Raw genomic sequence first — 18,142 nt, forward strand, 5'->3', positions numbered from 1 at the left:
AAATTAAGGATATTAAAGTTTGATTCAAAGAGCGCACGGATGCGCAGTTTTCCTAGGAGTTATTTTCCCCTTCCAGGACGCATCAGACAAGCTTTGTACCAACAGCTCCAGCATACCATCTCCTCGTCTTCAGCCAGAACCAGGTCATAATCACTGAGGGCGACACAGAAGATAATTGCTGTCACTCCTTCAAAACAGTGGATCCACTTTTTTCGTTCTGACCTTTGGCCGCCTACATCAAACATCCTGAGTGAGGGGGGAAAAGCACAAATTCAGCAAGATCTCACACACACACCTCTCTCTAAATTCAAATGGTTAGAGAATTTCCCGCTATTGTGTATTCCAAACCCCAAGTGTAATATAAAGAAAAACAAAAGAGCAGATAAAACATAGTCAAAATATTCTGTGGTTAAAACAGAACATGAGAAAATGAAATTTCAGAATAATTAAAACCCTTATTTTAGAGAAACAGTTGAGCCTCCCCTGTAATCTAAGCTGGTATCAGATGCACCACGCCAGCAGAATAAGCACTGGAATGGCTTAAAGGAAGAAAGGTCAAAAGACAGGAAAAAAGGCGGCGCTGGCTAGTACGACTGAAGACGGTAAGGGCAGCTCACAGTCACCGTGTGTACCAGCGTGTCGGCCGCCGCCCTGCACACCTCCGGCCGCCCGAGCCCTCGCGGCGCTCCGGTGAGCGCCCGCTTCACAGGCGAAGGGGCGGAGGCACTGCCACGTTACAGAACGTGCCCAAGGGCACGCTACCAACGAACAGGGACTGGGGACCTGAGCCCAGGCACTGACTCCCGCACCCCAGCTCCCACCCGCAAGGCTCCTGCATCTCTCCCAGGGTTTACCTCTTCAGTTAAGAGAGAACATGACAAACCATACATCCCCAACTGGCATTCCCTTCCATAACCTCTCCCTACTGAGTCACAAGTTTGTTTTTACTTTTTAAATTTTTGTTTAAAAAATTGAGGTGTAATTGAGATATGTCTTCCTTAAAGAAAAAAAATATTTTAGAGATTAACTATGGAAAAAAGCAAACTATATTTTATGGTAGGACTCTTAAGAACTCAATATCTAAAAGTAAAACTTAACTCATGTTTTTCAACCCCAAGTCTTGTTTGAACCTAAACAGTAATAACAAAGCCTCAAGTGTTCACACACTGTATGTTCCATCCAGATTAGTTCTGGTCACCTGCTCCCTTTTGGGCGGCTTACTTGATATCCTGAATCAAATGATGAATTTCTGTCAATAATCTCCTCATCTACCTCCTATAATACAAGAAGTACTCACATAGCTTTATTTATTGATACATATATATGAGAAGTGGGGAGAGAAAGAGAGAGAAAGAGAGAGAGAGAGAGAGAGAGAGAGAGAGAGAGAGAGAGAAGAAAGGAGTGCAAGAGAAACATCAGTTTGCTGTTCCACTTATTTAGGCACTCAGTGGTTGACTCTTGTATGTGCCCTGACCAGTGACTGAACCCACAACCTTGGCGTATCAGGACAATGCTCTAACCAACTGGGCTACCCGACCAGGGTACACCTGCACAGCTTTGTCTCAGCTGGTACTAGGATATGAGGAGGTATGCATACAAGTGGTTAGGCATTCTTAAAATACATGTTTGATAATAGTGACAAAATGTTTAAAGGTTAAAAACCCTGCCAACCTGGTTTAGTGTAACAGATCTACAGTGACTAAGGGTCTATTTTTCAGAGATACCCCTGGTAGAGATTAAGAGAAGTTAAGAAGTAGTTGAGTAACTTTTCAGTGTGTGTTTGAAGAGAACAGTCATCTTATCTCTCTCTTTTTTCAGCAATGTGTTTATCTATTTATCTATTTATTTATTTGTTTATGCTATTACAGTTGTTCCTGAGTCACTTTATCTTTTCATGACCCAACTTCTTCTTCTGATTGACCTTGTACTGTTTTTCAACCTTTGGTCAAGATACCTATAATGATGCAATCACAGTTGGCTTTAACACAGGCTCATACCACAGGAAACCTAACATCTTATACTTTACCATGGATGTCTTCCACAAGGAGACACACACTGGTACACCAACAATCTGCTATCCTCTAAAAAGTTCATAAAACTGGTTGAACACCGAGAAGTTCCCTAGGTGGGCTTTTAGCACACATTAACATTCACAGTATCATTCACTAACTGATCAACATTTTATAAACATCACCTCATAACTTAGAAGCATGTAAGCAATTATACAATGCCCTGCATATATAGTAGATGCTCCATAAATATATGAATAAATGGATAGTGGCTTTGCTTAGAGAGAAGAGGAAAAGGAAGAAATGATAGTACTTCATGGCAAGATACCTACATGCCATCAATAAAGTGGGTGCAGCACTTTAATTTGATCTGGCTATTGATTGTGATGTAAGACCAGTAGGGTTTATCTCCCTAAAGATCAATCTATGACAACGTCAACAAGAAAGTTTCCCACATTAAATAAAGGTCGCAACATTTAATTATGAACAGATTACTAATCTTAATAATACACAAAGAGACAATTTATTCTTATAGTTTCATGGGTGACAATCCAAGTGGCTTCTGCTACTCCTGGTAAATAAACTCACCAGCACCAAAGATCAGCTGGTTTTTTTATTTTACAAATATTCGGCTGAACTGCTATTTCCTGTACCAGGTTTCAAATCTGGTTAGGTGTATTAAGATTTCAAGACCTCAACTGACATCTAGTAATACCTAAAGTCTGTGTGGATTTCACAAATCTTTTGAGTCAATTTTTTTTTCCAGAGAAAAGAAAACTGAGAGAGCTGAGCTAAAAGTTCCATTTGTGTGCAACAGTGCTCACTACCATGTTCTACATACAAGCATAAGGAGGTAGCTAAAAAGAACATCATATATTGAAGGGAAAAAGTCTACTTCTAATCTCAAAGGTCACAAAAGCAGAAACAGGAACCAAAGACAGTTCTTATATTTACAAAAAACCATTAACGCAGAGATAAGCTGAAGCCTATTTTAGAATTACTAATGCTGATGAGAAAATCTTTTACATTGAAATACTAGAAAATTTCCTCTAAAACCACCACTGTTTATATGTCATCATACTTCCCCCAAATATCTCTATCCCCAGATTGATTTTTCCATTCTGCACTGTACTGAGAACTCAGTTTAGCATGATACTGTGCACGGATAGGTCCAAGAGCCATGGCTACAATAGCTCCATTCCATTAAAATTAAAAGGATATGCAACCCAGTAAGAAAGGGTTGCCAGTGGTGAGAAAAGCATTGCTATTTTAATGCCAAAACAGCAGGAAAGGCCCTGGGACTGATTTTTTGTCCCTTTAGTATTGTTGTTACCCTTCTAAACAACACTCAATACCTGTTTTCTTGGTTCCAACAAAAAAGCAGCTGAAAAGAACAAAATTAAAAAGAAAACACACCAGTAACCATACGATTACTTTTATGGATACCTAAGTTATAATTTAATTTTGAATTTAGTTCCTCCAAACGGACAGAAGTATCTATGCTACTTGGAGAAAGAAGAAATGCTTGGGTTCCCACAGTTAAAACATTCCAACACTGGCTGATGAATATGATCAGTTTCTAAACCAAGAACCACTCACTGCCTAGAGAAATTTTACCTCGATTAAGAGATACTAACTAAAGAAAAGAAATCTTTGTTTGGCACATCCAGCCAAAGGCTAACGACTTACTTGAAGTACAGGTCTTTGAAGGTGAAGTGCGTCTCCACAATGCCTGTGGTCTTCACTCTTGTCCGCAGGACGTCTTGTTGAGTTGGAATGTAGTTGGTTTGGGATATTCTATCCAAATCATTGAGGTAACTAAATAAAATACACAGCAAGTCAACACGCTAAACTAGTTCCTTGCCAAAAGCAGACCCTAAACTAAAGTGGCAGAGCAGAATCAGATCTTCAGCATCCCAGAAATAAGAAAATGTGAACCTAGAAAAGGATAATCAAAGTAGGTTCTTTATACACTGCACAAAAGTGGTTTTAATTCTACCAGAATTAAACTGTGAAGGCCAATTAAAAATATGGAAATGTCATTCTTCTTAAAGATTCCTGAAATTTAACATTGAGTCAACTGTGCATTGCACAGTATAAAAAGCAAAACAAAAGCCCCCTGACATTTAAAGTTAATGGGTTATTTGTCTGTTTAAACACTTGGTAGGACATTAGAGAATGGTGTTTGAGTTACTGACATTACAAAGACAACTATGCTCAATGAGTATTTCTGGAAGGGATTAGGCAAAGAACATATATGTACAGCCCATGGACACAGACAACAATGTGCTGACGGTCAGAGAGAAGTGGGAGGCGAGTCCAGGAGGAGAAGGAAGGGAGACATCTGTAATGGCGTCAATAATAAAAATAAAGGGAAAAAACAACAAACATTTCCTGTTTTTATTTATGAAACTATAAGTTGAGGTTTTTTAAAAACTGAAGCCAAAAACCAACTGTAAAGAAATTTAGTTTTTTCAATGAAATAATTAAAAGACTGCTTCACAGCTAAATTAAATTCGTCACGATTTCAGGGTTTCTAAAGGTTTTTTGGCCTGACAAGTGAGGAGCAGGCAGCACCACTGTAAGTGAACCTCTAACAGGAATCAGTCAGGCTCGGACCCACAATTAGGGAAAAATAACTTTGTAAGGCACATCTTCAGGTGTAGTTGGAGGATTCAGAGTTTATAGATATGATTTAAAAAAAAAAATCACAATCTAGCTCTGACAACTACTGGGAGAATTACTTAAACTACCAATTATATGCAATTTAAAAAAATTATTATAAGATGGGCAAGAATCCCGATATGCTTCTACAGTCAAGTTTTCTCTTAAAGAAAAGTAAGTTTTTCAAATATCATTTAATTTCTTCTTATAACAATTTAAGCTAGAATGAGGATGGGAAAAGTAGGAAAACATTACACCGGAGAAAATACCTTAATGATTAAGAGTGTCTCCATTTAGTAAAGAAATGAATACAAGTAACAAGAGCTCACCAAGAAAAATATAACCAGCAACATTGAAAGAAAAAACAAACCTATAGTAAGGAGAGGGAAGGAGGGAGGGAGTAACCAGGTAAAGATGGGGAAGGGTCAAATCAGAGAACATGTATAAAGGACCCATGGACAAAGCCAAAGTGGGGAAGGGTTGAGGGTGGGAAGTGGGGGTGGGTGGGGCGGGGGAAGTGGGGGCAGGAAAATGGAGACAAATGTATTTGAACAATAAAAAAATAATAATAATAACTCACCAAGCCCCCAAAATGCATGTTAAAAAAAAACAATATACTGAACATAGGTCTTATAAATAAACATGGCGTAAAAGAAGCAAAACAGGGTAGCAGGCTATAGCTTAAAAGAAGTATTAATTACAAATTTTCTAAAACTACGTAACACTCAGGAGAATTTTCTTGACAAACAGATGCTTCAACTTCACTCTGAGACGCAACATTCTTTCTATATAAAGTCTGCTACTGTGATCTGGCAAAAAAGATTTGCCAGAGAAAGGCACAGTGCAACCAAGCCACAGAGAGCTGGATGAAAAACGGAAGGACACAACTCTCAGTCCCCTCGTTGGCTGGCACTGGGTGCAAAGCCCTGACGCAGAGGGAACCTCCTGGGCTGGAGGAGAACCAGGACCCGGCACCAAGAAACGTCCACCGGTTTTGCTTGCTGAGCGTAAAGCACCACAGAGCTACTGTCCTGGCATCAAGTCTCCCATTTACATTCCAAGAGGAAACGGCTCTCTCCAAGTCATACAAAATGACCAAGGGCTCTATAACTAAGCTGAAATAATCTTTGTAAGGAACCCACAGACTTCGAAGAGCATCTGTTAGTTGAGCATCTCCTTAAGGATGGGCAATTAACTTCCGCTAGAGGCAGATTATTTTGTTATAGTTTCATAGAGAAAAATTACTTACTATGAAGCAGAGTCATTGAGCTGATACTCCCTGGATCTGCAGAAGCAAGCCTGCACCCCGCCGTCTCGCCACAACCGCTTAATCACTCCTGCTAGCTCTGGGGTCATGACTCCTTCCTCGGCGCTGCCGGCTAAGACAAATAGCTGCCGGGCGTCGTCCTGGAGAGAGAGACAGGTGATGCTCCGCTGCTCCCGGACTCGGCGGCCGTCTTTAACACACGTGCGTGCACACACTCACACAGCATTACGTACTGTATTATTTTAAACACAGTATTATAGAGACCTATGGTGGCAGGGCAGGCCGAGAACTGACACGAAGTCTCAGTCCGTGTCCCCTACAGTGGGCAGTGCAGAGGTGAGCGGAGGACGGGCTCCACCCCCCCGCCCCGCCTCCACACACCGCCATCCCTTGCGGGGGGCGGGGGGGGGGTCCCTTCTGACTGGCCTACACCTCTCCGTCCTGGCTATTCATCAATTTGTATGGAAAAGCTAGCCTGTGAGACAGACTCACGTAACTCATTTTCCATTCTGTTCAAGGAAGCCTACAATGAAAATAGATGAAAAGACTAGGTAAGAGGTGAAATCTACACGCGTCAAAGGGAGTAAGACAAGTTTAAGGAAAAAGTGTTCTCTTCTCTCCCCTTCAGGTCAGACAGGGGAACAGGCAGAAGTGGAAGACTAAGGCATTTTAGAAGCCTGGAAGCCCAGTGGGGGAAATAAACCCCTCAGGGAAAATTCAGTCTCTAGATTTTTCCTAGAGAAATAATAACCCTCTAAATAAGATTTGGCAGGGGGGGGGGCGGGTGGAGGCAGCAGGAGGAAAAGACGGTCACAAGGAGAGATTTGATCAAAATGGCATGAACCATAGGCATAGCTTCGTAAGTGGTTATAGACCTAAAATATGGGAGAGGGAGAAATGACCGAAGGGGCTATGCGAACTGTGCCTGTTTTGCTTTAGTCTTCTCAGCCCTAAATGTCAGATGGTATAAAAATGAACACCGGTCTCATGGGACGCTTCCCCACTCTGCTCTGCCTCAGGACGTTTCCAAACGACTATGTAAATGCAGATACTAAAAAAAGCATATTCCAGGTAAAGAAAAAGTAAAGGGGGGAGAGGAGCAACTGATCGTGTCACAAGTCGTCCTCAAGACAGTAAAACAGCCAGCAAGAAGCATTTCAGGCAGTAGGTGCAATCCCAACCAAAAAATCCTAAGACTTGTGTATCCACGTAGGCAAAGCAAAGCAAAACCAAACCAACCAGAGTGTACACCAGGCACCCCTGCCACACAAAGCTATGTGTGTCTTCATAAGCTATGGAATCTTGATATTTTGTTATTGCAATCAAACAGAAACTGCATCTAGTGACAAAGGAGTGTCAGGATCCAAAGATTAACGGCAACTGATTTGATAATGGAAAGAAATGAAAGGAAAGATGATTAAGAGAGATAAAGAACAAAGGGTAAAAAATAAAAAAGGAAGTAACTAAGTGAGGAGGTAAATAACTGAGATGGAGAAAAATCCAACAAAGAGAAGAGAATAAATACAGTATTACTGGCCAGTTATTGGGCACAGCAAATACAGGGTAGGGCAAAAGTAAGTTTACAGTTGTTCTTATGGGAAGTAATACAATAATTAAAAATAATATAAGGATAAACTGTTTTGCATACTTAAGAACTGTATGCCTACTTTTGCCCCATCCTGTACAACAGAGCAGAGGTGATGGGGAGAAATGAGAAAAGGGAGAGAGAAAATAAACACAGGAGAGAGTTGGTAGGAAGAGGAAAAAAATGAAAAGAAAAGCAGAAGGTGAGAGAAGAGCAGACAAAAATAAACTATTTATTCTTGCCTTAGCTATCACATTTACCCTGCCCAGAGGCTTACAGAAATAAAGTCTCTAATTTCTGTGATGTGATACCTTTTACAAAAACCTAAGAGTTATACCTCACGCATTTCCCCTTCCCTTCTTCTTTTGCTGTCTTCTCGCCATCATTTCACAATCCTTCCTCCAGCCCCTCTCTTCCCTTATGCCACTTCTAAGATCTCCTAGTCTAATACCATCCAGTTATAACCACCCTTGTATTATTTTTCCCTTCAACAGTTTCCCTGCTTAGTTATTGATATTAACTTGCATTTGATGAGTTGAGAGTTGCTTGGAGAAGTCCCTAAGCTACTTCACAGACATAGACAGGCTTTGCCTTCTCAGGCAGCCTCCCCGAATCACTTCCTTTTATTACCCATAGCAACCAAGTATGATACTCTGAACACAGCTGATGACTCCCTTAGTTCTGGAACATGACTCTATACATTCCCAGCTTCTCTTGGAATTTAGCTGACAATGGTATAAAAGATCCCTTCCCCTCATTTGGCCCTCTCCCCACTGTATCAAACATCCTAATTTACAAACTAGACCTTCAGGGCCCATTAAGTATATTATAATTAATCAACACGACTTCTGACTACCTGCCGTGCACGAGAATTATACTAGGAAAAATGAAAAGGACTCATGCACATGGGCAACAATGTGGTGACTGCTGAGGTGAAGACGGTATAAGGGGACTGAAATTAACTGAAATTAAATTTAAAAATTTAATTAAAAATGAAATTTAAAAAAATTTTTAAAGAGGAAATTATACTAGGCCATGGTGGAATCCAATTCTATAGCCTGCAGTAGAATGCAGTACAGAGATACGGTATTCTTGAATACCTGAAAGCTGCCTCTAAAACTTAGATTTGGAGTTCATGTCCTTACCACATATACTCTGGGAGACCGACATTTGCCTTAATCTCTACACCTCAGAAAGCAGAGCTGCAGTCACAGTGACCGCTTTCAGGTCACATCAATTTACTATCATTTGCTACTGCAAAATGAAAAAAAAAAAACAGTGCTGTAAAAGCAGCACATAACAGTCATCACAGAAACCTCTAGCATATCCACAGAACCCATTTCCTAGCCTCTCCTTTGCTAATACTTCTCAAATGAGCACACAGTACTCTGCTACATCTTATCTTGTTGCTTAAATTCACTTCCCTAAAACAGGAAGCAAATTTTGCTTAACTTCATCTACTGAAAAGAGTGAGTGAAGAGGAAATGAGAAACACTTACTGCTCTGGCAGCTTCCCCAAAGTCAATCTTTAGCCGCCCCATGGCCCTGATGATGGCGATGATGGACTGGATAGTGTTGCTGTAGACGACCACTTTATACTGCTTGCACTCCTCCTCGGAATAGCCGTCCTCATGGATGATTCTTTGAAAAGAAAACCACAGATCATCACCATGCACCTAAAATGAAAAGATATTACAGGCCTGCATGCAGGATGGGGAAATGCAGCCTTACAAAAGGCCATGTTTCAACTTACTTCATCTGTTTCACAATGGTGCTTTTACCAGATTCTCCAGCACCTGAAAAGGAAAGAAAACCAGACTTTGAATTCATCTGAAATCAAGCACAAAAACAAAATCAACATGACTGATAATTACAGATTAAAGGAAACCACAGACCCTAGGGACAACTTTGGTGAGGCTTTCTACTAACAGGAAGAACCACGGAGCTCCTCCATGAGTTTTTTCACTTTCTTTACGTAACTCAGCAACCAAATCAATGTTACTGCCGGTGCCCCAGGGCCTACTACATACCACTTTTGTGACGAAGGCATTCTCAAGGGGATAAACCAACATAAACATGTCTAGAAACTCATCCTCTACATGAAGCAGGATACAGACACTGAACATAGGCAAAAATGAAATGACTCATTTTTGGCGTATTCACTTTAATGTCCATGTCAACGCCCATAGACCTGAGGAACGTTCCAGGAGCAATGCTCTCAGCCGTGGGACAAAAGAGGTCAAAGCTGAAGCAGAGGAGGCGCTGTCCCCAGCACTTGTGCCCTCTATACCTCCCCGCCCCCACGGTTCCCTCCTCATCCATCCACGCCACTGCAAGGACCACCCCTTGACATTTCCCCTGCACCGCCCAAGCCAAGTCACTCTCCCACCTTCCAAGACGCCCGTTTCACACCACCTCCCCTCTCAAACTTTACAGACGCCTTCCCACTTCCATCAGCTGACGATCCTGACTCTCTCTTATTGGAAAGTTTAAAACACTCAAAAAACAACAACAACAACAACAACACCCTCGTTTCCCCATAACCGAGTCCACCGTTCCATCTGTACCTCCACGAATGTTCTCTGCCTCCATCAATGGATGAAGTGTCTCCGCTAACTCTGAGATTACTCTCTCCAATCGTGCACTTATCCGCCTCATTGTACCTGCTCAAGATCTCGGCTGCTACAGTTATTCTGTCATGCAAATATCATTAAGTTTTCTCTTCCCAGTGGGTCACTCTCATCAGTATACAAACTCACTGTATTATGCTCCATCTCAAAATCAGCACACGCACACCCCGCTCCTACCTTCCTGGACTCACTTCTTCCTCCAGCTGCCACTCCATTTTTTCCTCTTCCTCTCTACAACAAAACCCCTCTGAGCTGTCTATACTCACGTTCTCCAATTCTGTGCCTCCAGTTCTCTAAGTGACCCGCTCCGGTCGGGTGTTCATACCCATCACTCCACTGAAACCACCTTTCAAGGTCTCCAATAATTTCCCTCTTCACAAACCCAATGGTCAAGTCTCAGTCCTTGTTTGTCCAGGTCGACGACCTCTCCCCGTGAAATACTGTCTTCACTCGGCAGGCTCCGAGCACCCACATTCTTGGACTCCTGCCCCACTACTTCTCAGCCTCCTCCCTCCTGTCTCTGAATTCTAAAGGCTGTACGACCTCCTCGGTTGGCCCTTTTCTCAATCTACATTCATTCTCTAGGTCATCTCATCTAATTTCACGGTTTTAAACACCATTCATAAACTGATAATAACAGTTAACACCTGGTGAGTACTAAGTGCCAGACACTGTTCCCAACCCTTTGCTTGTATTAACCCAACTAATCCTCACACTAACCCTGTGCAGTAGATATTACTATCCCCAGTTTACAGATGAGGTAAATAAAGCGGAAAGATGTCGAGTTAGTGTCCACAACTGCAGTAAGTGGCAGAGCTAAAAACCTGCCCTCTCACAGCGTGGCCCTGACGTTGTTGTACACTACCTCAGCGCTCATGATTTCCAAACTCAGATCTCTGATTTTGGCTTCTAACCTCGGCTCTAGCCTCATTTATCTAAACCACCTACCGGATACACCTATCTCATTAGATTTCTATTAGACATCTCAAGTGTAAAATACCCAAAACTGAGTTACTGCTTCCCCTCATCCTCTGCCCTGTTTCGTCGTCTCAGTAACTAACATATAGATGAAACGTGGATGCCGGTGCCCATGTGTATATTAAATATTAGTAAAGTTTAATTTTTTAACTAAATAAATATACAGCTCTAACGGTTTCTTCTTGCACCACATGGATCATCGTAAGCACAATGGAAAGGCTATCACTGCAAAAGCTTCCTAAAGGCTCCAACGCTTGACATTTGTAAAATGTAAACCAGATCCTGTCACCACTCCGTCCCCAAATTCTCCTATGGCCTCCAGTCACACTCAGAATAACACCCACAGGCAGAAGGCCCACGGTGCTCAGGCGCCTGCCTGCCTCTCCACCCTCGCCTCTGCCACTCGCGGCTTTGTTCTCCCTGCTCGTCAGACCAGCTTCCTCGCTCTCCCTCCAACATACCAGACTGGTTCCCAACGAGCCTGGTCCTGACTCACGGCCTCTGCGGTCACTACTCCCTCTGCCCGGAAGAAGTTTTTACAAAATGGTCTTTGTCCTTTAGAACAGCCCCCTCTGACCACCTAAAACCCCCACCCCGTCACCCTCTCTCCCCTCATTCTGAGCTATATTTTTCTCCAAACGCATGTCGCTTCTTCACATTACAGATTTGTTCATTTCCTGTCTTCTCCACTAAAATAAAAGCTCCATGAAGGTTTATGCATCCCTGTATTCCCAGGGCCTAAAACCGGGCCTGACATAAATCGGTCTGCAAATAATATTGCTGAACAGATAAATGACTCATGTATAGTACATACAATCCTTTACTAAATATTTCTCAACTCTACCAACCAAACATATTAGTTAAAGATCGAATAACTTAAAAATTCTAAATTTCTACATTTTTACAGAATCAAAAGGGACATTTGCATATGATTTTATTTCTGTTATCACCTAATCAATAATCAGGACTAGCACTAAAATAGCACCTAGAGAACTTCCCAATGACACTATCAGAAGGAAGAGATTTCTCCTGTGCAGATCTAAACACAAAAAAACCAAACAAACCAAAACTCTTAATGATGAGATTTCAAGTCTAGGGAAGACAATATAAAAGCATACCAGTTATATTTTAAATAGTTTAAAACAGAACTACCAAATTATCCCATGTTAGCAATGGCAACTAAATTAACTAGGAAAAGCAGAGATTAATTTAGTAATCCACACCATTCTTTTATATATTAAAATCAGCATTTCTACCACTTATGCTGGATGATTTTGAGTGAAATAATCAATAATTCTATTAATCTCAGGGTCCATTTCCATCCATCTCATTAAGTCCTATCCTATGAAGGTGCTGATTAAAAAAAAAATATGGAAATACATTACTCTACCTCTGCTATCCCAAGATTCCCTGACAAAGTGTCTGTTTGTCCTTCTCTTCATTATGACACTATATTTTGATATTTTCACCCAAGCTTTTTTTATTAGGTGTCCAGTTCCATCTCTTAAAAGAAGGCACCTCTTCCTGACCACAGAATTGAGCAAGATTTGTATCAGTGGGTGTTTGCTCCAGGGTATTTCATACAAATAAAGACTGAATCGTTTTATACCAAAAGTGTTGGACCCATTCGGCTTCCAGACCACCACGAAAAGCCACCATCTTATCTTTCTTGCAAGCGTGAAATCTAAGAGTCATCTGGAACCCTCTCTCTTCTCTCCTTACATGAAGCTGTAACAAAATCTTCTCTCTCCTTATGCATTGCTCAAATTAATCCTCCCTGCTCCTCACATGCCTAACTAAGCCCGACGTGGGACCTTTGGAAGGTGGCTGCTGCTATTTCCTCACACTTCTAGCTCGGAGCCCCCCTTTCTTTCTCATCATTTCCAAACTCTAACATTTTCTATAACCCTTTCTTATTAGGTCTGAACTCTTCATTTTACCTCAAACCTCTGTATTCCACTGCTTCAGCACTGTTCTCCGCTACTAACATCTCACTCTTGGGCTCCCCAAGTCTCAGCTCCCTCTCTCAATACGTCTATGGTGTTTGAAACTTCCTAATTTCATTTACATCTCTTTACCTACCATCCTTCAAAATTCATCACAAGTTTAAGGGGAGACTCATCTGCCCACTGTCCACCTACCAGGGCAGCAGCCACAAGGATATAAGGAACAGGATCGATACAAAGGAACGCAAAGACAGAATCCAAGGTTCGGAGAGGACCAAGGATGGCCCCACAGACAGAAGGATGGACCTGGGCAGGGGGCAGGGATGTATCAGAGAGAAGTCTGATCGGTCCAAGAGAGGCAGGAGGGAATGGGATCAGTTTGACTTAGAAGATTTGTCCTTAGAACAATATATAGCTAAAGGTCATCCTACATCAATAGGGAGAAAGGATGAGAGGTAAAGCTGCGGAGATTTTTGAAAGAAAAAGGGCAGAAGAAAGAAGCTAAGTTAGATGGTCTTGCTCCCAACACAAGAAGCAAGGCAATCTTCAGAGAATGAAGGGGTAGGACTAATTTAGAAAATCATCTTAGAAACAATCAAACACAACAAGTGTGTGTACAGGTAGGTTAGCATGATGACCAAAACTGTTAAGATGAAAAACAACTCACCGGTACATACTGTATTCTAGAATCATTGTATTTACCTGAATGTGTTCTAAATTTTATTTTTAAGGAGCTCATTGAGAGCAGGCACTATATTACACGCGCCCCTCCTCCTACCCGTTTCTGCCCATCACACACTACACCAAGAGGATGGAAAATGAGAGACGGTGATGATTTCTTTGCAAGATTTTTCAAAAGGCCTGTGAGTTGCTAACGGAAATAAATCACTGTCACATAAATAAACACGTTCCGCTCACAACACACTGACTTTAAAAATCAACCCTGAAAGATGGCTGATCCTCAAAAACAGTGCCATCCGATGCCTTTCCTTTTTTCCCCTCTTTTATTTTGACTAAAATTCAAAGCCAGTCCACAGAAGGTATGTGAGCATATCCTGCTCCTTTACACTTCTGTGCCTTTAGGGCTTTATCTGTAAAATGGATCAACTGAGGAGGTTTAGAACAGTGTCTGACACAGTAGATATTCAACAAATATTAACCAGCTATTATTAAGGCTGTTTCACTGTCAGAGTACCGCTGAGCAATGTTAGGGCCCATGGATCGTTGTTTGATCAACACTCCTCGATACAGGGGCGCCTGGCTGATTCAAAGCCCCAGGCGCAGCTGCCCCCGACAATCAAAGCCTCGGAGGAGTGTGGGTTCGCGCTCTCCTGCAGCAGCTCACAACCTAAAAGCTACAGCGAACTTCGTCAGAGCATGAGTCATTTCTCCACCCCACCCCGAGGACCGAAAAGCCCCCCTCTTCCTTTAATACATTTTCGACTCGGGACACGCCCGTCTCCTACCTGCTCCCCTACACTTCCCGCCATCAGTGCCTCTCCAGCTTTCCCTGCGGTCCCTCCCTGCACCGCTGCCCCGTGCACCGGGTGGCGACGCCAGTGGCACCGGAAACATCTTCCCCTCTTCCTTGTAAATGCTCCTTTCTGTGGAGAAATCCTGATGCCTCTAAAAGCCCAGGATTGTCACTAGCGCACTTCCCCCTTCCTGGAGGCCTGCGCAGTTCGGTCCGGAGAGGGCACTGCCTGTGGACAGCCCTCTACCCCGGGCCAGACCAAGAGCCTCCGCGGGTCTCTCTACAGGCCCCCGTGAGCAGACACAGGGGACACGTGGCTAGAAAGGGGTAGGCTTCTGTCCCACAGCAGGCTGAAAACTTGACCCGCAGATAAATTTGATTTTTCCTTCTGATTCATCCTCACTTTTCATTTACAACTCAGGCACTTAAAAACATTTTTTTTTCTTTTAGTAAATGATAGCATTTCATAATAAACTCTGTGGAAGAATAACTTTAGTCCTAGCTCTGCCATGACTAACTGTGAGACCTTGGGCAAGTCACCGAGGGTCACGATGCCTTCTCCTACATATAAAAAAACGTGACCAGCTCTGGCCTAGCGGCGCTCTCTGGCTGCACCCTGACGTCGTGACTAGAAATGTTGGAAGGCTGAGAGCAGACAAGCTCTCTAATTCTGACACACAGAGGCCTGAAATCTACCCATGGATTCACATCTTCCTGTTAACCCAACCATTCACAAGAGCTGCCGTAACTCAGTGATTGGAACGGTCTCCAAGCGGGCGCCCCCGATCAAGAAGGAACACAGAGCAGAACGAACTGGACGGAGCAGTGACAGCAGCGAAGGGCGGGCTGTCTGACAGGGCGCCTGCTCCCGGGGCGCTCTCCCCCATCATTACGGAACCTCAGGCTGCACTGTTATTCTTTAAAAAAAAAAAAAAAAAAAAAAAAAGGCAAATAACTGTAAGTAAGGATCAAAGGAGCACAGTCCACGCTGGTTCCAAACAGGGTAGGTATAGCTCTTGCGGGCTCTTTTTCAGTAACAGCCATAAGTAGCTAATAAGAGTAAAAATTCAGATTAAGGGAGAATGACATTTCAGTCAAAATGCTTTTCAAGGTACCATTATTAATACAAGAACTGGTCACTTCCTAATTCAATACAAGAAAAGGTCAGCAGCATTACAGATGATAAAAAGGTCACGGAGCAAATAAAAATGGTACTCAGTCTTTTTTTTTCTTTTCACACACATCTTTTGTATGTGTCAAGAGCTGCTAGGCAGAGACTTCAAATACAGATAAGCTTAGGAATTACAGTGTCAAGGGAAAAGTTAGAAACCATTTTTTGCATGAAATTAGCAAGTTTCTTTAGCCTAAAACAGAACGACTTTTCCCACCCATCCCACTGTCCCTTTAAACATGCCCGGCCTCTGCATGTACACAAACGTCCCCGAAAACCCCGTTCGGATCAAACTTCGGCTCTTCGCCGGAGCCGCTTCCCTCCCCTCTGCGCGGTGCACGCTGCTACTCCCACGCTGACGGCTGCCGTAGATTTCTCTTGGCCTTTCAGCCTCTGTCCCAGAGGTTAATTTCCAAAATTGAGTTCCATACTGCCCTTCCCATTCACTCACCTCATTTTATCTCTAGCAAGCTCTGGCTACTCTAAAAAAAAAGTTATTTGTCTCCCCAGCTTCTAATCTTCTCATTTTTCATAAGCTGCTAATTGGTTTTCTTGGTTTTGATTAAAACGGCAATGAAACTTTTTGGTACCACCTGAAAGCCCTTCCACATCTGCATAGTCGATACTTCTCCCTCAAGGGCACTCTGACCAGACTCAGCCTGATCCTACTGGCTAGTGTCCAATGCCACCACAGGACTATTTGGTCAAATTATTGTCATTATTTGGGTTTGTACTCTCTTAGGACTGCAGTAGTCCCACCCTCGAAAGCACATTCTTCGAAAGCACGAAGCAGTGCCTTCTTTCTGTGCGTCCACCCCACCCCCCACACCTTGACCACAATCTAGGACAGGCAGACACGTCCTAACTGAGGGCCGGAAGAACAGCTTCAGTTTCCATGAGATTCAGTGGTTACCTAATCACATTTTGCAAATGCCAGCTGCCACGGGTGGAATTTTCAATGTGGGCAGCTAGCAGAAACAGGAGATCTCCATTCCTCTGCTATCTTTCCTCAGCCCCACACCCACCTCTGGCTGGGCCCTCGCCTCTCACCCCACAACCGCACCTGACAATAATGTGGACCCACAAGCCCCTCCTATTCTCCCTGCGCCCCTCCAACCCCTACTCTAAGCCTGCCCCAGCTCCCTTGCACCCACCGTCCACTTCCTGACACTGCTACCCATCTGTCCTCCGCCCCATATCCCAATACCCAAACCAGTGCGTGAAGCACAGTGAGTTCTCAAGGATCTCTCTCCAGTGCATGAATCAGTGAATGGGTATCTTAAGGGTAAAAGATGGCACTGACTTGCAACTGAGACAGAGGAAATGGTCTCTCCCCGAAAAGGTTTGTCTAGGAAGCAATTGCCAATAAGGTTTAGAGTATATATAAGAAATTTCTGATAAAACTTTATTGATATATTAGAATTTCAGGATACCTACCGCCCATAACCCCTTCTAGGGAAATCTCTACTTTGCTTCCTCAGCGGGCAATGGCCTCCGTGCCCTGGGCCACTCCCCTTATAAACTACAAAGCAGAACACTGGCAGCCAGTTTAGCATTCATAAATCACCTAAGGAAGACGGCAGGTAGTTAAGGAGCAAAAAAGGGCAGCTCGCTCAGCCAAGGAGTTCTTCCAAACGCTATCACTTGGGAATATGAACACGGTAACCTGAGTGTCGCTGAAGATCAGGTGTCCTCTTTGGGCAACCGGCCACGTGGAAGGGAGAAGCGCGGCTTCCGCCTTGCTCCTTGCTCCAGCGGGCTCTGAGGATGCAGGGGCGGGGGGGGGGGGGGGGGGAAGGGGGCGGGCAGGCCCGGGTGGCCAGGAGGGGGTTAACCTCTGTCTGCTCCAGTGTTCTGACTCAGCTTCTGGTGAGTAAGTCTCTTTTACTTCTTTGAAGGCAGATAGATAAAAAACCATTTTTAAGCTAACACTAAATCCCATGCTATATACATAGGACATTACTGAAAACTAACTCTGCAAAGGTACATTTCTTGCTTGCCCTGCCTCAAAATGGTCTTGTGAGATAAAAATGTAAAATACTCAAATCAACACTCTTCTGATCCCCTGCATACTTTTCTAGCCTCATCTCCCCCACTCCTACAGCCACCCTTCATTCTAAGCAAATCTAATTACTTCCCCACTGACGTTTCTGAGCTTTTTTTGTACACACTATCACTCCTTCGGTCTGGACGTGCTTCTCTCCAGTCTCCGCCTTATTCTTCAAGGCCCATCTCAAATGTTACCTTCTCTGAGAGGACTTCCCTGATGTGTCTCTTTCTCCTCCCCCTGCCAGATTTTGGCTACTCCTTCGGTAACCACATTCCACATATATTATCACTGTTTACTTGTGTATCTCCACAGCTCAAATTGCTTAAGAGTTCTATTTCTCGGTTATTTTTTATCTCCAGGCGAGGAAA

General features: G+C 43.2%; 1 protein-coding gene across 1 annotated transcript in view; it reads right to left on the bottom strand.

The window, feature by feature from the left end:
• GNAI3 (G protein subunit alpha i3) overlaps positions 1-18,142 on the bottom strand; it is a 35,881-nt gene that overhangs the window by 9,354 nt on the left and 8,385 nt on the right. Inside the window, exons 2-6 of the mRNA XM_054564979.1 lie at positions 9,279-9,321; positions 9,025-9,166; positions 5,923-6,080; positions 3,699-3,827; positions 117-246 (exon numbers count right to left, since the gene is read on the bottom strand). Of these exons, the coding sequence (XP_054420954.1) occupies positions 117-246; positions 3,699-3,827; positions 5,923-6,080; positions 9,025-9,166; positions 9,279-9,321 (602 nt within the window). The remainder of the gene's footprint in view (positions 1-116; positions 247-3,698; positions 3,828-5,922; positions 6,081-9,024; positions 9,167-9,278; positions 9,322-18,142) is intronic.

This window comes from Pteronotus mesoamericanus, unplaced genomic scaffold (assembly GCF_021234165.1).
Source record: "Pteronotus mesoamericanus isolate MK-2021 breed Mesoamerican mustached bat unplaced genomic scaffold, CSHL_Meso_final scaffold_99, whole genome shotgun sequence".
NCBI lineage: Eukaryota > Metazoa > Chordata > Mammalia > Chiroptera > Mormoopidae > Pteronotus > Pteronotus mesoamericanus.